This window comes from Ranitomeya variabilis, chromosome 2 (genome assembly GCF_051348905.1).
Source record: "Ranitomeya variabilis isolate aRanVar5 chromosome 2, aRanVar5.hap1, whole genome shotgun sequence".
Classification (NCBI taxonomy): Eukaryota; Metazoa; Chordata; class Amphibia; order Anura; family Dendrobatidae; genus Ranitomeya; species Ranitomeya variabilis.
The window spans coordinates 704,503,616-704,526,126 of NC_135233.1; the positions used below are offsets into that span (position 1 = coordinate 704,503,616).

At 43.9% G+C, this 22,511-nt stretch overlaps 1 protein-coding gene across 2 annotated transcripts in view; it reads right to left on the reverse strand.

Moving 5' to 3' along the window:
* Positions 1 to 22,442, reverse strand: part of SLC22A16 (solute carrier family 22 member 16) — a 154,686-nt gene extending 132,244 nt beyond the window's left edge. The window contains exon 1 of one of the 2 annotated variants that reach the window (XM_077289460.1): positions 22,120 to 22,442. In XM_077289460.1, the coding sequence (XP_077145575.1) occupies positions 22,120 to 22,157 (38 nt within the window). In that variant the 5' untranslated portion in view covers positions 22,158 to 22,442. The remainder of the gene's footprint in view (positions 1 to 22,119) is intronic. The other variant, XM_077289461.1, reaches the window with a different exon arrangement.
* Between the last annotated feature and the right edge of the window lie 69 nt (positions 22,443 to 22,511).

Here is a 22,511-nt window from a genome sequence, read left to right on the forward strand (position 1 = left end):
GGTTGCTAGGTCCTTTTGGTGGCCTTCCTTGTCGCGGGATGTGCGTTCTTTTGTGCAGTCCTGTGGGACTTGTGCCCGGGCCAAGCCTTGCTGTTCCCGCGCCAGTGGGTTGCTTTTGCCTTTGCCGGTCCGTGAGAGGCCCTGGACGCATATTTCCATGGATTTTATTTCGGATCTTCCTGTTTCCCAGAAGATGTCTGTTATCTGGGTGGTTTGTGACCGGTTCTCTAAAATGGTCCATTTGGTACCTTTGCCTAAATTGCCTTCCTCCTCTGATTTGGTTCCATTGTTTTTTCAGCATGTGGTTCGTTTGCATGGCATTCCGGAGAATATTGTGTCTGACAGAGGTTCCCAGTTTGTTTCTAGGTTTTGGCGGGCCTTTTGTGCTAGGATGGGCATTGATTTGGCTTTTTCTTCAGCGTTCCATCCTCAGACAAATGGCCAAACTGAGCGAACTAATCAGACCTTGGAAACCTATTTGAGATGCTTTGTGTCTGCTGATCAGGATGATTGGGTGGCCTTCTTGCCGTTGGCCGAGTTTGCCCTTAATAATCGGGCTAGTTCGGCTACTTTGGTTTCGCCTTTCTTTTGTAATTTTGGTTTTCATCCTCGTTTTTCTTCGGGGCAGGTTGAGCCTTCTGATTGTCCTGGTGTGGATTCTGTGGTGGACAGGTTGCAGCAGATTTGGACTCATGTGGTAGACAATTTGACGTTGTCTCAGGAAAAGGCTCAACGTTTTGCTAACCGCCGTCGGTGTGTTGGTCCCCGGATTCTGGTGGGGGATTTAGTCTGGTTATCTTCTCGTCATGTTCCTATGAAGGTTTCTTCCCCTAAGTTCAAACCTCGGTTTATTGGTCCTTATAAGATTTCTGAGATTATCAATCCGGTATCTTTTCGTTTGGCCCTTCCAGCCTCTTTTGCCATCCATAATGTTTTCCCTAGATCTTTGTTGCGGAGATATGTGGTGCCCGTTGTTCCCTCTGTGGATCCTCCTGCCCCGGTGTTGGTTGATGGGGAGTTGGAATATGTGGTGGAGAAAATTTTGGATTCTCGTTTTTCGAGGCGGAGGCTTCAGTATCTTGTCAAGTGGAAGGGTTATGGCCAGGAGGATAATTCTTGGGTTGTTGCCTCCGATGTCCATGCCGCCGATTTGGTTCGTGCCTTTCACTTGGCTCGTCCTGATCGGCCTGGGGGCTCTGGTGTGGGTTCGGTGACCCCTCCTCAAGGGGGGGTACTGTTGTGAATTCCGCTCTTGGGCTCCCTCCGGTGGTTGTAAGTGGCACTTTTGTGAGTTCTGCTCTTGGGCTCCCTCCGGTGGATTTAAGTGGAACTGCTGCTCCTTGGATTTAGCAGTCAGCAGCTGCTTCCACTGATCGTCTATTCTGGCTCGGCTATTTATCCTGGCTCTATCCTTCAGCTAGTGCCAGTTGTCAATGGTTCCTGCTTGGATTCACATCTCTCTTGGATTTCCCTGATGTTCTGACCAGTTCAGCAAAGTTAAGTCCTTGCTTTGTTCTTTGCAGTCCACATTTTGTGCACTTTATCGTTCAGCACTTTCTATGTTATTTCTTGTCCAGCTTGTCAGTATGAATTTGTTCGGTTAAGCTGGAAGCTCTGGGAAGCAGATTTGCCCTCCACACCTTTAGTCAGGTGTGGAGATTTTTGTATACTCTGTGGTGGATTTTTCTAGCTTTTAATACTGACCGCATAGTATTCTGTCCTATTCTATCTATCTAGCTAGATTGGCCTCCTTTGCTTCATCCTGGTTTCATTCTGCGTATGTCATTTCCCTCTCCACTCAGTCAATATTTGTGGGGGGCTGTCTTCCTTTGGGGATTTTCTCTGAGGCAAGATAGCTTTCCTGTTTCTATCTTTAGGGGTAGTTAGTCCTCCGGCTGTGATGAGGTGTCTAGGGAGTGACAGGAACATCCCAAGGCTACTTCTAGTGTTGTGTTAAGATCAGGAACTGCGGTCAGTACAGGTACCACCTCCTCCAGAGCTCGTCCCATGTTGCTCCTAAACCACCAGTTCATAACATAGTGGTAAGCGTCAGCAGGCTGCATTGGAAATGAAGTGTTTGGGCGACAACAGACACACCGCGGAAGTACTGGCAGAGTACTTGCAGCAAGAAACTCAGTCATGGCTGGGCAGTGTACATCTTGAGGCAGGAAAGGTAGTCAGTGACAACGGAAGGAATTTTATGGCTGCCATAGCCCTTTCACAACTGAAACACATACCTTGCCTGGCTCACACCTTGAACCTGGTGGTGCAGTGCTTCCTGAAAAGTTATCCGGGGTTACCAGCCCTGCTCCTGAAGGTGTGAAGACTTTGCTCGCACATCCGCCGGTTGCCCGTACACTCCAGCCGTATGCAGAACCATCAGCGATCACTGAAGCTTCCCCAGCACCGCCTAATAATCGACGTTGCAACAAGGTGGAACTCCACACTGCACATGCTTCAGAGGCTGTGCGAACAGAGGCGTGCTGTAATGTATTTGTGGGAGGATACACATACACGGGCAGGCAGTTGGATGGCAGACAAGGAGTTTTCTGGTGTGCAGTGGTCGAAGCTACAAGACCTCTGTCAAGTCCTTCAGTGTTTTGAGGAATGCACACGGCTGGTAAGTGCAGACGACGCCATCATAAGCATGAGCATCCCACTAATGCGTCTGCTGATGCAAAGTTTGATGCACATTAAGGAGCAGGCATCTGCAGCAGAGGAGGAGGGAAGCCTTGATGACAGTCAGCCATTGTCTGCTCAGGGAACTCTCCTGGACGAGGTGGCGGACTAAGAGGAGGAGGAGGATGATGGGGATGAATATTTATGGGAGGAGGATGCTTCTCAGGGGGCAATAGAAACTGGTGGCGTTGCAAGGTCAGGTACAGGGTTTTTGCGGGAGACAAGTGATGTTGATTTGCAAGAAAGTGCTCCTCAACCCAGCACAAGCAGTGAATTGACACCTGGAACATTGGCCCACATGGCTGATTATGCCCTGCGTATCCTAAAAAGGGACCCCCGCATTATAAAAATGATGACCGATGACGATGACTGGTTGGCCTGCCTCCTGGATCCACGCTACAAAGGGAAATTACAAAATATCATGCCACATGAGAACCTTGAGCAAATATTGGCTACCAAACAAGCAACTCTTGTAGACCGTTTGGTTCAGGCATTCCCAGCACACAGCGGCGGTGATGGTTCTCACACGAGCTGCAGGGCGCAACATGGCAGAGGTGTTAGAGGTGCACAAATCAGAAGTGCGTTGGACAGAGGGGTTTTATGACCACGTTGTGGAGTGATTTCGCAATGACCGCAGACACGACAGGTACTGCTGCATCGATTCAAAGTGACAGGAGACAACATTTGTCCAGTATGGTTACTAACTATTTTTCCTCCCTTATCGATGTTCTCCTTCACACGTCATTCCCCTTTGATTACTGGGCATCTAAAATAGACACCTGGCCTGAATTGGCAGAATATGCATTACAAGAGATCGCTTGCCCAGCTGCTAGTGTGCTATCAGAAAGAGTCTTTAGTGCTGCTGGTTCAATACTGACCGAAAAAAGGACTCGTCTGGCTACCCAAAATGTTGATGATCTAGCCTTCATTAAAATGAACCAATCATGGATTTCTAATTATTTTGCCCCACCTTCCCCTGCTGACACGTAGCTTGCCTGAAAAATGTCTTGCTTTTGGACTCCTCTTACTGACTGCTCCAATTCCTCCATTTGCAGCTGCTGAATGTCCACCATAGGCCATTTTTTTACCTCCATAAATGGGCTGACTCCCCCCACAGGGCCGTGGTCACCACCTAGCGCAAGCACCCGTGCGAGTGACGTTTGCCTGGACAGGTGGGTGTGCCCACTCTTGGGCGACGGCACAGGCACAGGGTCCCTCATAGTACAATGAAGTGTCTCTGATGGTGGTGGTGCACAACCAGCGTCAGACACACCGTCGTAATATGAGGTGTTGTGAACTCTATTTTTGGGCTCCCTCTAGTGGTCACAAGCGGTACTGTGTAGTGTTGTCTTTCTGCAGGTTGGCAGCATCAGCTGGTTCGTTATCCTTGGTTGGTTTCCTATTTAGCTCACCTGGATACTCAGTTCCTTGCCTGCTCTCAATGTATTCAGTGCTCTTCAGACTCCTTGTGACTACCTTGCTCCCAGTCTCTCCAAGACAAGCTAAGTTTTTGTTTGTTTATTTTTTGATTATCAGCATTCATCATGTTCCTTGTCCAGCTTGCTAAAATGTGATTTCCTCGCTTGCTGGTTGCTCTAGGGGACTGAGTTTCTCCCCCCACACCGTTAGTTGGTGCGGGGGTTCTTGAAATCTCAGTGTGGATATTTTGTAAGGGTTTTTTACTGACCGCACAGACCCCTTTTCTATTTTCTGCTATCTAGTATTAGTGGGCCTCATTTGCTGAATCTGCTTTCACCCCTGTGTATGTGCCTTCCTCTTACCTCACCGTTATTATTTGTTGGGGGCTTCTATATCTTTGGGGATTATTTCTCTGGAGGCAAGTGAGGTCTTTCTTTCTCTCTAGGGGTAGTTAGTTCCTCAGGCTGGCTCGAGACGTCTAGGATTTTAGTCACGTTCACCGGCTACCTCTAGTGTGTTGGATAGGTTCAGATTTGCGGTCAGTCCAGTTTACCACCTCCCTAGAGCTTGTCCTATGTTTTGTTACTTAGCTGGAGTATTTTGTGATCCTCAACCACTAAGGATCATAACAATGAGGAGCCCTGGGCCAGTACCACCGCCCACGAGTGTCCCCCCCAGCTCGAACAGCGCTCTACCACTTGCAAAACTTACCTCTCCCGGCGCCACCACTGTGTAGTCTGTGCTGTTAAATCCTTCAATGGCACTGCCAATAAAAATGTGTTGAAATGATAGATGATAGTAAAAATATACAGGGGCCCTGGCCTCCATTTAGACCATTTAATACTTTGCGCCAACTACCACTGTCTGCTACTCAGCAGAGGAGCCCACCCCTGTACGTAGCTATGCCACCTGTTTATTTATGAAAATTTTTTTGGCAGACATATACCTCACTTTATTATTTTGGCCTACTAACTGTGCCATCCACTCCTTATAGTTGTCCTCCACTGAACAAACCTATGCCGTCAGTTTACTCCTGTTACCAGTTTTGAACTGCATTGAGCCAACTTTTTTATTTTAGGCCTACTAAGTGTGTCTGCGCCACTCCTTACAATCGTCCTCCACTGAACAAACCAATGCCGCCTGTGTACCCCTGTAACCTATTTTAAACTGCATTGAGCCAACTATTTTATTTTAGGCCTACTAAGTGTGTCTGCGCCACTCCTTACAATCGTCCTCTGCTGAACAAACCAATGCCGCCTGTGTACCCCTGTAACCTATTTTAAACTGCATTGAGCCAACTATTTTATTTTAGGCCTACTAAGTGTGTCTGCGCCACTCCTTACAATCGTCCTCTGCTGAACAAACCAATGCCGCCTGTGTGCCCCTGTAACCTATTTTAAACTGCATTGAGCCAACTTTTTTATTTTAGGCCTACTAAGTGTGTCTGCGCCATTCCTTACAATCGTCCTCCGCTGAACAAACCAATGCCGCCTGTGTACCCCTGTAACCTATTTTAAACTGCATTGAGCCAACATTTTTATTTTAGGCCTACTAAGTGTGTCTGCACCACTCCTTACAATCGTCCTCCGCTGAACAAACCAATGCCGCCTGTGTAGTTTTCAGGGTTTTTGGTATGACTCAATGATGGTAGATTACTGTTGGATGTTATATAGGGACATCCCTGAAACATTGTATCAACGACAGTGTAATGTCAAGCACTGTTAATTTCGGCTCATATTTTGGTTTCTATTTTGCATGTGAAATTATTTTGGTTCAATAAAAACTGTTTTGTAAGGAGAAGCATTTTTTTTCTGATATGTAGATTACTGTTTTCTTAATGTCGCCAGTATATTTCCGATACCTTATAATAATGATGCTGCTCCATGGAAACTATACATGATACAGAAAAACTATATACATTTTTAAAATCAGGACAAAAAGATGATTCAGAAAAAGTACAAAGTCACCTGCGATGATTAGAAAAAATAATTCAAGACGATATACTATATAAAAATAATAATAATTCTTCACTGCTGATCAGAGAGGTATTGGACAAAATATACTGGACCGGTCGCTAAAACAATGACATGAAACATAGAGGCAATCAAGCCAGAAAAAACGACCATATAGTCCAAAAGTATAAAAGTAAGAAAATTCTTTATTTAAACAAAATATGTAACAGGTAAAAAGAGAGGTGCACCACGAATTTGCAGATACTGTGAAACCCCGCAACTGTGGCAGGAGTGCAGAGAACCAGGGAACCACCAATCACATCAGTAATATTGCAGACAAGGTACATTTACCCCTCCCCATTATACAAATTAATCAGGGGGAGAAATCAGTAGGTAGTGTGACTATAACTGCCCATAAGAAAAAATGTAACTCATGGAGGCAATGTTATCAAATAAATAACCCAAAGGCAATACGGTCATGCATGCAATTGGCCCACTAAGGGACAGATCAATAGCCGATGGGATGAACATTAACTTAACAGCGGTGCAGATATAAGGGTTCCTGGGCTCCGTGCACCCCAGGTATACAACTATTGCATAGATTGGTCGCAGAAGAAACTTGTGAGAGTAGATTATATGAGGTAATTCAACTTTTATCTTCACAGAACATGAGGTACATGCATCAGCTTCTTAATATAGCATAACAGGAAGTCTGAAAGGACCTTTTACCAGAGAGAAAGTGAAACCAAAGTACAACAAGTATATGCATTACATTCAACTAAGCATATAACAGTAACAACATCGCCATCTACTGTCAGAAAAGTGTAAACTCCTCCTGCACACAAATAAGTCTGTATCTGTTCCATATCTGCCAACAACAACCAATATCATTAACCCCTTTTCAACATATGACAGACTTACATCATATGTTGTGTCCCTGCCTTTGATGCTGGCTGACACTCTGAGCCTGCATCTTTCCCACATATGATGGCTGAGTTAATCAGCCAACATATGCCTCTAACAGCTGTGGATAGAGGAGAGCTCCCCCCCCCCCCCCCCCGCAGATGTTGGCCTGTTAAATCCCACTGTAAATCTCTGACAGCAACATTTAACAAGGGTGTGCAGGGCGGGGGCATCTTTCCACAATGTGTTACCATGACAGCTGGTGGTCTGCTGATGACCCCCATGCCTGTCATTATGAATTTTTTCCACCATTGCCTAAAACTTCTGCACGATACTATATATAATTTTAGTTATGTGAAATTTATGAAAGTTTAAATCTACCCCATTTTTCCCAAAAATAAGTAGCAAAATGTTAACATTTATTTAAAAAAAAAACTGAACTGTAAACGCTAAAACAAAAACAAAATACAAAATTGCAGAATTGCTGTATTTTGGTCATTCCAAATTCCCCCCCCAATAACTGGAATAAAAAGATCAGAAAGTTGTATGGACTGCAAAATGGTCAATGGTACAAGTCACCAAGCAAAAAGGCACGCCCTCATACATCTATATCAACTGGAAAATAAAAAAAATGTGATTAGATTTCAATAGTAGTAAAAAAATGTTACATAAATTAATTTATCACCATAAACATACTGACCCATTTTACCTTTAAGTGAGCAGTGTAAAAATAAAAAAACAAAAACTATGGTTTAATTGTTTTTTAGGGGAGTTCAAATTCACCCACTTTCAATGTTTTCATATTTTTCAGTACACTATATTGAAAATAAATGGTGCCATTAAAAGCTACAACTCATCCCACAAAAAAACAAGACATCATAAGACTATGTCAAAGGAAATAGAAAAATGTTAAAATGAATATGGTTGGTTTTCTGCAGGTATTATTGCCTGAACTAATATATATCATCATATTTATTTTAGAAGGTGAAAGCAGAAATAAAAAAAAACCCTGAAAGGCAGAATTGTTATATTTCAGTAAAGCCACCCAAAAAATTGAATAAAAATAGATCAAAAAGTCACATGGACCAAAAAATGTTATCAACAATCACCCACAAAACACTGATTTTCCCCCCTCTTTTTTCACAATGTTAGATAAGAAAATTATCATTTGAAACTACAACTACTGCCACAAAAGCAACATTTAACATAGCTAGGTCAATAAAAAAATAGTTATAGACGACGACGAGGAGAAAAAAGAAAAGCGCAACAATTAAAAATCACCCAGTTGTTAAAGAGTACTTGTCAACAGTCTGGGGCAGCCCTTTTTACTTAAGAAAGCAAAATTGGCTAGAAAGGTCCCTGATGGACTTGACTTCCTAGCAAAAGTCAGGTCTGAACTTCCAGGTTGTCGGATCTTGGTATGCACAGCAGAATACCACAACCCACTATGGCCGATATCGCAGACAGAGATAAACCATGCCTTGTATCAATAGTTATGCCACATCTGAAGCCAGTACAAAAAGCACTGGTTCAAAACCATTTAGAGAATTTCTTGTTTAGTTGATCTCTCAAAATAGTGTTAGCATAGTATGTGCTTTATCGGAAATGCCTGCAGGCAGGGGCACAGATGGGAGGGCATGTGCCGAATGTGCTTAATGCAGGGCTGGACTGGGACTAAAATTCAGCCCTGCCATTTCAAGGTACACAGGCCCACTTGTTGAGTGTTGAATGTGTAATGTCTTTGTGCACTTGTAGGTTACAAGAAGAGAGGTGAGTGTAACACGACAATATAACACATAGTCACAGCTGCGCCCAGTATTACAGCTCCGTCATATTTATTGCTTAGTTGCAGGACAATGCAAAGCTGCTATTTTACATACAGAGGGAAGTCTCATAAATGATAAAGAGGATGGTGCGCTCTCCATAGTGCTGTGGCCTCTTCATATAGCTGATGGGCAGGCATGCAAATGGTCAAGTACCCGCTGAACTAATATTGATGACCTATTCTACAGGTAGGCTGTCAGTTTCAAATCCTTTATCATCACTTTAAAAGCCTGAGTAATCTAAATCACACCAGAAAACAATAAAATATTTTTATTGTTTTACAAAGTAATAAGTTAACATGAAAATCACAACAGTGCAAAGAACAGTTATAAATAAAATGTTTAGTGAAATGAAAATTAAAGCACCACACCATTGGTTTTTTTTTATTTTACCAGTAGAGTGGTCTCAGTAATCTAAGATTCCTGACCCTAGTCTTATACTCACCAGTCGCGGTCTTCATCTGTTCTCAGCACCGCTCCATTCGGTTTGCAGCAGTTTGTGACCTGGTGCATCCCTTCAGTGTTTGCTGGAAGTCACAACACAATGTGAATCTATGAGAGCAAGAACGATGATCTCACAGACTTACACTGAGGCCTGTTTCACACGTCAGTGGCTCCGGTACGTGTGGTGACAGTTTTCTCACGTACCGGAGACACTGACTCACCTAGACACATTAAAATCAATGTGTCTCTGCACATGTCAGCGTGTTTTCACGGACCGTGTGTCCGTGTGCAAAACACGGAGACATGTCAGTGTTCGTGGGAGCGCACGGATCACACGGACCCACTAAATTCAATGGGTGCGTGTCAACACGTACCGCACACGGATGCCGTCTGTGTGCTGTCCGTGTGCCGACTGAGGACCACACGGACCGTGCAGGAGACAGCGCTACAGTAAGCGCTGTCCCCCCTGCATGTGGTGCTGAAGCCACCATTCATTCCTTCTCCCCAGCAGCGTTTGCTGGAGAGAAGGAATGAAAAATCTTTTTTTTTAATTTTTTTTGTTTTTAAAATAAAGTTCCCGGTCACCTCCCGCCTCCCACCCCCTGTGCGCCCGCCCGCTGGAAATAAAATACTCACCTGGCTCCCGCGATGCTTCCTCTCAGCGCCGCAGCTTGTCCTGTATGGGAGGTGGAGCCGCATATTCATCACTGTAATGAGCGGTACCACGTGACCGCTCATACAGGACAAGCTGAGTCACGGACATGCGTATTAAAGAGCGGTTGTATGGGGACGAGCGATGCATGCCGGTTTATGACGTCGACCTTCTGTGCGATGCAATTGGACCAGCGATACTATGGACATGCCCCGTTACTATGGCAGGGGTTGATGCTTTACATGGATTGGTGCGATCGCCAGTATACACAAATGGAGTGTGGGGAGCGGATATCTGCCTTTTCTGGGGACAGTTTGTATTAAAAGAGCAATTAGGGAGGATTTAACTTTGCGGGTGGTGATTATATGTGGTGGGCTGTGCATGGGTTATAATTTTTAATTGTATTTATATGGTTCTGGTGTCATTTGTATTATTTGTTTGTATTGAACCGTCCGATTGGCTGTGAGTCAGTTGCTGGGGCGGGACTATTGGTATATAATGGTGGTTGGAATGGTTTTATGTCATGCTTGATAAAGGTCTGCGGACCGAAACGTTGCAGGAGGTGGAATAAAATGTGATTTTTTCTTTTTCACAACTGCTGTGGTGCTGTCCCTCTTTTACATTGGATTTGGACTTGGATACCGGGATGGATCCCCTGGTAAGGACGTGCACCCCTATATCCACAGAGATATGTATTTCTTAACTTTATCTATATGGGTGCGGCTAGACTATTAATTATTGGTTTTTGGCCTGAGGGCTTGTGACTGTTACCTCTGACTTACAGTCAGTCAGAAGTTGCGATCACAAGATGGTGGAGCGGGAATGGAGTGGCGCCGGGAAAAGCTGGAGACGGCGGCTGAGGAGTGCAATACTAGGAACAACAGAGTGGTGCTTTAATGTAGCTTACCAGTAGATATAACTGACATGTTATCTTTATTTGGCCAATACAATTGTGACAATATCAAATGTATATACTACATTTATTCTGTGCAATTTTTTAATAAAATATTTTTTTCACCGATTTCTGAGACCCATTGTTCTGTCCAGCACTATAATTGCTGTCTAAAAAGTTTAGTCATTTTTTGTGTCTCAGTTATGGTAGACATTGTATTTTCTGTCTATATTCTTTCTATATTTTTGTATTGTAAGGTAAAAGCACCATCTGCTGGCGGTTTAATATATACATTCTAGTTTAGTTTGCAATGTATTTTTGGAAGTTCCTAGAGCATTGTGGGATTGTTCCTGTTGCACTGTGGTCTTATTATGACACTGTGGAAGTAACAGCACACAGCCATTGTTCTTGTATACTTCTGAGGAGAAAACACACCACTCGCTTTCTGTCATGCTCCTTGTAATCAGGTAGGTAATCATCAGCTTGTATTACCACGTTACTGTGTATTGTAGACTCTGTGTATTTTATGCACTGTACAGTTATATATTCTAAAATGCTCCCGTTATTGCATCTTATAGTTTCACCTTTCCTGTCACATCTGCAAACAATAAAAGAAGGTTACAACTTTACAGCCTCTTTTTCTTAAAGGGAACCTGTCATCCCCAAAATTGAAGATGAGGTTAGCCCACCGACATCAGGGGCTTATCTACAGCATTCTGTAATGTTGTAGATAAGTCCCCGATGTATCCTGAAAGATGAGAAAAAGAGGTTAGATTATACTCATCCAGGGGCGGTCCCGCTGCGGTCCGGTCCGATGGGCGTTGCGGTCCAGTCCGGGGCCTCCCATCTTCATAGGATGACGTCCTCTTCTTGTCTTCACGCTGCGGCTCCGGCGCAGGCATACTTTATCTGTCCTGTTGAGGGCAGAGCAAAGTACTGCAGTGCGCAGGTGCTGGGCCTCTCTGACCTTTCCCGGCCCCTGCGCACTGCAGTACTTTGCTCTGCCCTCAACAGGACAGACAAAGTATGCCTGCACCAGAGCCACAGCGTTAAGACAAAAGGACGTCATCGTAAGAAGATGGGAGGCCCCTGACCGTGATGCCCATCGGATCGGACCGCCCCCCAGGTGAGTATAATCTAACCTCTTTTTATCATCTTTCAGGTTACATCGGGGGCTTATCTACAGCATTACCAAATGCTGTAGATAAGCCCCTGATGCCGGTGGGCTTACCTCTTCTTTGATTTTGGGAGTGACAGGTTCCCTTTAAAGAAGACAGGGGTTTAGCTACATGTCTCATTGCACACCTGTGGTGTTTTCCACTTTAAAGGCACTCTGATGTATGGAGGAGACAGGTTGTGGATGGCTTTGTATGTCATGGCTAGGCTTTTGTACTGGAGTGTCTGGGTAATGTGGAGCCAATGAAGGGATTGACAGAGGGGAGAGGCCGGGGAATAGTGGGGGGACAGGTGGATCAGTCGGGCAGCTGAGTTTAGAATAGATTGGAGGGGTGCGAGAGTGTTAGAGGGGAGGCCACAGAGCAGGAGGTTACAGTAGTCGAGGCAGGGGATGATGAGGGCATGGACTAGGGTTTTTGCAGATTCTTGGTTTAGGAATGTACGGATCCGTGAAATATTTTTGAGTTGAAGGCAGTAGGAAGTGGAAAGGGCTTGGATATGCAGTTTGAAGGAGAGATCAGTGTCAAGGATTACCCCGAGAGAGCGAGCTTGTGGGACTGTGGAGAGTGGGCAGCCATTTACTGTAATGGATAGGTTCGTTGGGGGGGTTGCGTGACAATTGATGACAATAGATCGAGCTACACTACAGGGACTGGCCTTTCTGGCATTTGCCTGAAAGGCCAGATGGCCAGTCCGGCCTTGGCTGAATGCCAGGGCGGGTGGCAATAAGCTGCTTTGTTATGGTCAGTTTGATAGATGCAAGTCTTGGGAAGCAAAGTATTTGATACTCACTGAGCTGCCATGGAAAGCATGAATTCACTCGGTGAATTGTTAAAGGGAATCTGTCAGTAGGATCAACCCTCCTAAGTCGTCTATATAGGCATGAAGGTCATAGGAAGCTGAATAAAATGATACCTGATATCTGCAATCTGATATCCTATTCCATAGAAATCAACGTTTTTCATACAGTCATGGCCTAAAGTATTGACACCCCTGAAATTCTGTCAGATAATACTCAGTTTCTTCCTGAAAATGATTGCAAACACAAATTCTTTGGTATTATTATCTTCATTTATTTTGTCTTAAATGAAAAAACACAAAAGAGAATGAAGCAAAAAGCAAAACATTGATCATTTCACACAAAACTCCAAAAATGGGCCAGACAAAAGTATTGGCACCCTCATCCTAACACTTGGTTGCACAACCTTTAGCCAAAATAACTGCGACCAACCGCTTCCGGTAACCATCAATGAGTTTCTTACAATGCTCTGCTGGAATTTTAGACCATTCTTCTTTGGCAAACTGCTCCAGCTCACTGATATTTGAAGGGTGCCTTCTTCAAACTGCCATTTTTAGATCTCTCCACAGGTGTTCTTTGGGACTCAGGTCTGGACTCATTGCTGGCCACCTTAGAAGTCTCCAGTGCTTTCTCTCAAACCATTTTCTAGTGCTTTTTGAAGTGTGATTTGGGTCATTGTCCTGCTAGAAGATCCATGACCTCTGAGGGAGACCCAGCTTTCTCACACTGGGCCCTACATTATGCTGCAAAATTTGTTGGTAGTCTTCAGACTTCATAATGCCATGCACACGGTCAAGCAGTCCAGTGCCAGAGGCAGCAAAGCAACCCCAAAACATCAGGGAACCTCTGCCATTTTTGACTGTAGGGGCCGTGTTCTTTTCTTTGAATGCCTCTTTTTTTCTCCTGTAAACTCTATGTTGATGCCTTTGCCCAAAAAGCTCTACTTTTGTCTCATCTGACCAGAGAACATTCTTCCAAAACGTTTTAGGCTTTTTCAGGTAAGTTTTGGCAAACTCCAGCCTGGCTTTTTTATGTCTCGGGGTAAGAAGTGGGGTCTTCCTGGGTCTCCTACCATACAGTCCCTTTTCATTCAGACGCCAATGGATAGTAAGGGTTGACACTGTTGCACCCTCGGACTGCAGGGCAGCTTGAACTTGTTTGGATGTTAGTCAAGGTTCTTTATCCAACATTCGCACAATGCGTTGAAATCTCTTGTCAATTTTTCTTTTCCGTCCACATCTAGGGAGGTTAGCCACAGTGCCATGGGCTTTAAACTCCTTGATGACACTGCGCACGGTAGACACAGGAACATTCAGGTCTTTGGAGATGGACTTGTAGCCTTGAGATTGCTCATGCTTCCTCACAATGTGGTTTCGCAAGTCCTCAGACAGTTCTTTTGACTTCTTTCTTTTCTCCATGCTCAATGTGGTACACACAAGGACACAGGACAGAGGTTGAGTCAACTTTAATCCATGTCATCTGGCTGCAAGTGTGATTTAGTTATTGCCAACACCTGTTAGGTGCCACAGGTAAGTTACAGGTGCTGTTAATTACACAAATTAGAGAAGCATCACATGATTTTTCGAACAGTGCCAATACTTTTGTCCACCCCCTTTTTTATGTTTGGTGTGGAATTATATCCAATTTGGCTTTAGAACAATTCTTTTTGTGTTTTTTTCATTTAAGACAAATTAAATGAAGATAATAATACCAAAGAATTTGTGTTTGCAATCATTTTCAGGAAGAAACTGAGTATTATCTGACAGAATTGCAGGGGTGTGAATACTTTTGGCCATGACTGTATATGTAAAATGACCTCTTCCAAGCTATGGGGAGGATGTGGCCTAGAAGATAACTTCGCTTCCAGAGTTTATTTTAAATAAAAGGGGCGTAACCAATGTGAGACAAGTACCGTATATACTCGAGTATAAGCCAAGATTTTCAGCCCAAATTTTTGGGCTGAAAGTGCCCCTCTCGGCTTATACTCGAGTCACGGTCGGTGGTGGGGTCGGCGGGTGAGGGGGAGAGAGCGTGTCGCATACTCACCTAGTCCCGGCGCTCCTGGCGCTCCCCCTGCCCGTCCCACGGTATTCGGTGCCGCAGCTCGTCCCCTGTTCAGCGGTCACGTGGGACCGCTCATTAGAAAAATGAATATGGACTCCACTCCCATAGGGGTGGAGCCGCACATTCATTCATCTAATCAGCGGTACCGGTGACCGCTGACAGAGGAAGAGGCTGCGGCACCCGGAGACCAGCTGTCCGGGAGAAGGAGCCAGGGACGCTGGGAGCAGGTATGTCATATTTACCTGTCCGCGTTCCACACGCTGGGCGCCACTCTGTCTTCACATCCTCTTGCTCTGACTGTTCAGGTCAGAGGGCGCGATGACGCATATAGTGTGCGCGCCGCCCTCTGCCTGAACAGTCAGTACGGAGAGACGCCGGGACGGGACGCTGAGGAGCTGCAAGCAAGAGAGGTGAGTATGTGGTTTTTTTTTTTATTGCAGCAGCAGCATTGTATATTGCACAGATTTATGTGGAGCATCTATGGGGCAACGGTGCAGAGCATTATATATATGGCACAGCTTTATGTGGAGCATCTATGGGGCCATAATCAAAGGTGCAGGGCATTGTATATGGCACAGCTATCTATGGGGCCATAATCAAAGGTGCAGAGCATTATATATGGCACAGCTATCTATGGGGCCATAATCAAAGGTGCAGAGCATTATATATGGCACAGCTATCTATGGGGCCATAATCAAAGGTGCAGAGCATTATATATGGCACAGCTATCTATGGGGCCATAATCAAAGGTGCAGGGCATTATATATGGCACAGCTATCTATGGGGCCATAATCAAAGGTGCAGGGCATTATATATGGCACAGCTATCTATGGGGCCATAATCAAAGGTGCAGAGCATTGTATATGGCACAGCTATCTATGGGGCCATAATCAAAGGTACAGAGCATTATATATGGCACAGCTATCTATGGGGCCATAATCAAAGGTGCAGAGCATTATATATGGCACAGCTATCTATGGGGCCATAATCAAAGGTGCAGGGCATTGTATATGGCACAGCTATCTATGGGGCCATAATCAAAGGTGCAGAGCATTGTATATGGCACAGCTATCTATGGGGCCATAATCAAAGGTGCAGAGCATTGTATATGGCACAGCTTTCTATGGAGCATCTATGGGGCCATAATGAACTGTGCAGAGCACTATATATGGGGCAGCATTATGTGGAGCGTCTATGGGGCTATACTGAACGGTGCAGAGCATTATATATGGCACAGCTTTATGTGGAGCATCTATGGGGCCATAATGAACGGTGCAGAGCATTATATGTGGCACAGCTTTATGTGGAGCATCTATGGGGCCATAATGAACGGTATGGAGCATCTATTTTTAATTTTGAAATTCACCGGTAGCTGCTGCATTTTCCACCCTAGGCTTATACTCGAGTCAATAAGTTTTCCCAGTTTTTTTGTGGCAAAATTAGGGGGGTCGGCTTGTACTCGGGTCGGCTTATACTCGAGTATATACGGTAACTACCACAGAACAGGACAAATTAACTTTATCTTCTTACAAACACATTTTTTGCAGCTCTAGAGCTCTGCCTTATTGTAGCAATATTGCAACCCTGTCTGCCTGTGAGCGGCCATTACATATAACACTTATAACTGCCCTTCACGTAAAACAAGCTCTGGAGGCAGAGTTATCTTACAGGCACCATTCGCCCCAGAGCCTGGAAGAGGCCATTTAAATAAAGTGATAAAAGATCATTTCTCAACAACACATCTGATATGAGACATACAGGAATGACTTTTCAGCAGTTTATAACTTGTATGCCCATATTATGGATGGGGTCACAATTGCGTTTGTAATGCGAGACTCATTACATGCAGCCGCACACTCCAGTCCCGATTACCGCCGGGTATTGATGCGAGAGACTCGCGAGAGTTTCTCACATCACACTAGCAAGTGTGACCCCGGTCAAATGTGGTGACAGATTCCCTTCACCCCCGGAGCTTTTTTCGGGTTTTGTGCTTTCGTTCTTCACTCCCCTCATTCTCAGAGCCATAACTTTTTATTTTTCCGTCAATATGGCCATGTGAGGGCTTATTTTTTGCAGGACGAGTTGTGCTTTTGAACGACACCATTGGTTTAACCATGTTGTGTACTAGAAAACTAGCCCCCAGTTTTGTATTTTCCCAAGGGTAACAGGAGAAATTGGACCCCAAAAGTTGTAAACCCCTGTTTGGGCGCACAGGAGAGCTCGGAAGGGAAAGAGCACTGTTTTACTTTTTCAACGCAGAATTGGCTGGAATTGAGATCGGACGCCATGTCACGTTTGGAGAGCCCCTGATGCGCCTAAACAGTGGAAACCCCCCAATTATAACTGACACCCTAATCCAAACACATCCCTAACCCTAATCCCAACGGTAACCCTACCCACACCCCTAACCCTGACACACCCCTAACCCTAATCCCAACCGTAAATGTAAGCCAAACCCTAACCCTAACTTTAGCCCCAACCCTAACCCTAACTTTAGCCCCAACCCTAACTGTAGCCTTAACCCTAGCCCCAACCCTAACCCTAGCCCTAACCCTTACCCTAGCCCTAACCCTAGCCCTAACCCTAACCCTAGCCTTAACCCTAATGGGAAAATGGAAATAAATACATTTTTTTAATTTTTTTATTTTTCGCTAACTAAGGGGGTGATGAAGGGGTGTTTGATTTACTTTTATAGCGGGTTTTTTAGCGGATTTTTATGATTGGCAGCCGTCACACACTGAAAGAGGCTTTTTATTGCAAAAAATATTTTTTGCGTTACCACATTTTGAGAGCTATAATTTTTCCATATTTTGGTCCACAGAGTCATTTGAGGTCTTGTTTGTTGCGGGACGAGTTGAAGTTTTTATTGGTGACATTTTCAGGCACGTGACATTTTTTGATCGCTTTTTATTCTGAATTTTGTGAGGCAGAATGACCAAAAACCAGCTATTCATGAATTGCTTCTGGGGGAGGCGTTTATACTGTTCCGCGTTTGGTAAAATGGATAAAGCAGTTTTATTCTTCGGGTCAGTACGATTACAGCGATACCTTATTTATATCTTTTTTTATGTTTTGGCGCTTTTATACGATAAAAACTATTTTATAGAAAAAATAATTATTTTTGCATCGCTTTATTCTGAGGACTATAACTTTTTTATTTTTTCGCTAATGATGCTCTATGGTGGCTCCTTTTTTGCGGGACAAGATGACGTTTTCAGCGGTACCATGGTTATTTATATCCATCTTTTTTATCGCGTGTTATTCCACTTTTTGTTTGGCGGTATGATAATAAAGCGTTGTTTTTTGCCTCGGGTATTTTTTTTTTTGCGGTGTTAACTGAAGGGGTTAACTAGTGGGACAGTTATATAGGTTGGGTCGTTACGGACGCGGCGATACTAAATATGTCTACTTTTCTTGGTTTTTTTATTATTTAGATAAATGTATTTATAGGAACAATATATATATTTTTTTATTATTTTTTGGGGGGATTTTTTTTAAATTTTTTTTTACACATGTGAATATTTTTTTTTTACACTATAACATTGCCCCAGGGGATGGGGGCATCATGTTATAGTGTAAGATCGCCGATCTGACACTTTGCTGTGCACTGTCAGATCGGCGATCTGACGTGCACAGCTCCTGGAGGCTTCCCGGTGCCTGCTCTGAGCAGGCGCTGTGAAGCCACCTCCCTGCAGGACCCGGATGCCGTGGCCATATTGGACTGGGCCTGCTGCAGGGAGGAGGAGGTAAGAGACCCTCGGAGCAACGCGATCACATCGCATTGCTCCGGGGGTCTCAGGGAAGCACGCAGGGAGCCCCCTCCCTGCGCGATGCTTCCCTATACCGCCGGAACACTGCGATCATGTTTGATCGCAGTGTGTCGGGGGCGGTCCGTGACCACTCCTGGCACATAGTGCCGGATGTCAGCTGCGATAGTCAGCTGACACCCGGCTGCGATCGGCCGCTCTCCCCCCGTGAGCGCGGCCAATCGCATATGACGTACTATCCCGTCGGTGGTCATACGGGCCCACCCCACCTCGACGGGATAGTACGTCTAATGTCAGAAAGGGGTTAAATATGGGCCTGGATGGAATACATACTGCATACTTCCCACTTCTGAAGATCAGAAAGAGGGATAAATTATGCGACGCTTATAGCGCGGGTCAGCAAATTTTTGCCACACCCCAATCCACACCCATTTACCATTTCTTTCTACCCGCTCAGTGCTACCAGGTGACTGGACAGGAGGCCACGAATATCTTACCTTCTGGCATTCCCTGCTCGGCTTTTGATTAGCCCGGGCTGGTGCAACATCATCTATTCATCCTGCTCATCTCTATCTGGCACTAGTCGATTTTTTTTTCCTTCATTCACATTCATAGCCACCAGAACTTTGTCATCTTTATGTAGCTTCACTATATGACATCTGGCTGTTTAGTGTCTGTAAAGCCGTGTTCACATGTAGCATAAATACTGTGTTTTTGTTTTCTGCGTAAATAATTTCATCACTGTGATTTGTGGATCATTGCAATTACAAGGACACCAAATATGTCCATTTATTTGCTGACTTATGTTCATTATTTTTTTAAAAAAGCACATTAAGAATGACAATATTTTAAGTGTGTTTCATTATTTTTTAGTCATTTTATAGGATTAGAAAAACTCAGTACAATCTGCAATACAGATCAAGCACACAATATTCTCCCCATTGCATCACTGAGGCTTAATTGCTTTAGCTCCTGCCTGTAATGTTTAGAGTTGTGGGCTCAAATAAAGGTGAGACTCACCCCTCAAAAAAAAAATTTGTGATTGCTTTTTATTGTATTATAAGAACAAAAAAATCTGACTTCACCTCAGTATACAAGTACAAAGAAATACACTGCTGTATACAATGTACATGTATAATCTGAATTACCAAATCCTCCTATCTGTATCTAGCTGTGGCCCATAGATAAAAGTGCTGCCTATGAATGTTGAGATGCAGAGATTGTGTCCTGATCACAAAAGAAGCAGTGAATAGTATAATTTAATGTATGCACTGAGCAGGGAGAAGTGGCCCCACCCCCGAGAAGGAACTATGGATCAATGGAGATGTCAGTGAGAGGTGACTATTTAGAAGCCGGGATAGTCTTGATGAATCTATGACGCTTGGAAGCTATGATACTGATGTGTCATTTAGACCAAGAGGGTAATCACTGCTTTTGTACAAGTCATGGCTGTCTGCATATGGCTAAATCCATCCAACTATCAAAAAAAGTGGTTGTTCAGACGATCATATAATAATCATACAGGTAGCCCATGGACAGCACCCACAGACCAATACAAGTCAATACGGTAGCATTTTCACACCCAGATGAATGGTCTGTATGTAAAGAAATCGCAACATGCACCACTTTGATTTAGATGTTGGAACAGAATCACCTATTAATAGTTGTGCAAAAACCAGAATCACATATGGGTTATCATCCGTTTTACAGATTCATTACAATAATTAGCATAGTAAACTGTATTTGGCCTTTTATTGGTTATTAAGTTGTCAATGTGAAACCCAGATGCCATATGGATATTGCAGGGATGTAAAAAACGGACAAACTGGTGACATACAGATGACAATATAAAGGAAAGATTGTGTTTTGGGGTTTTTTTTAGATCTCTTTTTTAGATCTGTTCCCAGCTTTAGGCCGGGGCCACACTAGAGTAGAATACGGCTGAGTGCTATGTGAGAAAACATCGCATAGCACTCGGACCACTGTTAATTTATGGGGCAGCTAACATCAGCGTTTTCTTTCCTCAGGCGTATTCAGCGTGCGAGTGAAATCGTAGCATGCTGCGATTGTACGTGTATATCGCCCGAGTCTCGACAGTGCAAGTCTACGGGTGCGAGAAAAACTCGAACACCACATGGACCATCTGTGTGACTTGCGTGAAATACGCACACATTTTCCTCATTTCAGCCCATTGAGCCATTAAATTAAATGAGGAAAAACAGTGGTGAGAAATGTAAAGCCATAGGCATATCATACGGATGTCATATGGGTACATAGGTGGGAGAAAAATCGCATCATCGCATTGCAAACGGATGACCATACGGAGAACACTTGTGCGACTCTCGGCAGGGAGACTCAGACCGATTTTCCATATGGTAAGTGTGACCTCAGCCTTTTTTTCTACTGCATATTTTTATTACAAAAAAACAGTGTCCTGTTTTTAAAATCTGCAGCACGTCAATTTCTCTTGAAAAATATATATTTTTATTTTACTCACTTATATAACGCCAATAATTCCACAGCGCTTTACAGACATTATCATCACTATCCCCACTTGGGCTCACAATCTAGATTCCCTATCAGTATGTCTTTGGAGTGTGGGAGGAAACCGGAGAACCCGGAGGAAATCCACACAAACATGGGGAGAACATACAGACTCCTTGACCTATCCATTTTCAGATCATTCTGTTATGGAAATGCAGCAAAAACACATGTAATAATTTCATAACTTTATCAATAAAGGATTATTAAGGAGAAGTAACAGGAGGTAGACAAAATCGAACAGGTTTATTTAAAACCTGATCCACAAAAAAGAGGCCGCTAAAGAACGTGCTAAAAAAATATATATATATCACTAAATTAGATAATTGGTGCAGAAATGCTGCCAAAAATCTGCTGCATCAAAAACGCACCATAGACTCATCATGGGAACATAGCCTAGAGAGCTCATCAAGCTTGAGCAGACGTCATGTTTCCTTCATATATACCAATTCTAGCAATTCTGTAATGTGATTTTTAGCCGCATCTGGCTGTACAGGTCAACATAAAAAGAATGTTTTTACAATAGACGGGGAAACAAGATTTTTGGAAAGAAAGCTATGCATGTCCCGCCTGCCCACAGAACAGCATGTACTGTAACATAATATTCTTATAGAAAGTGTTTCCAAAACAGTTTGAAGCTGTTGAATAAGTATTATTTTACAGATTATACGGCTGGAGGTAAAATGACATAAAAACAGGGTTCTTCTGTAATTTTGCTTGGAAGTCGCCCTACGTGCATACACATATGGCGATTGCTTTAGCTGTTGCCCAGCTTGACAGCGACTTGTTTTCAGGTTCTCATACTACTCATAGCCTGAATCCCTGGTCTAACAATAGCCCTCTCTTCTCATATAAGCTGAGAATACAGCACTGCCTTCTGCTAGGATCAGAGATTCCTATGAAGCTTTTTCCACCCTCCCGCTCCATACATGACCCTAGTTTTGGCTTTCTTTCCCCCACTTTAAGCAGAACCATTCACATACAAAGCATGATGTATAGTTAGCTTACCTTCCAAAGTGGCCCACATAGTCAAACAGCCCCTCCATGCCCTGGCAGCTGCAGCTCTGCTGTGGTGTTCAGCTTGAGATTTGACCCTGGATTCTTGTGCTTATTCAGCTGGGCATAATTCTGGAGCCAAGTTGTTTTGTAACTAGTGTATTTCAGTTGATTATGGTGTTGTCAGTTTGCTCAGCTTTTGCAGATATTAAGTACATGCTCATAAAAGACTCTTTTATCAGTCTGTCATTTTTGTAAGGTGTGAAAGTTGTGGAGTAATATAGTGTCCCTGCAGTGTGTTTAAGAGCTGGTTCAGATGAGGAGTTTGCTGACTCAGACATGTGTGTTTGTGATGAGAGGTTTTAGAGAGACACAGCTCCTCCTTCACTTCCTAACTTCATGGA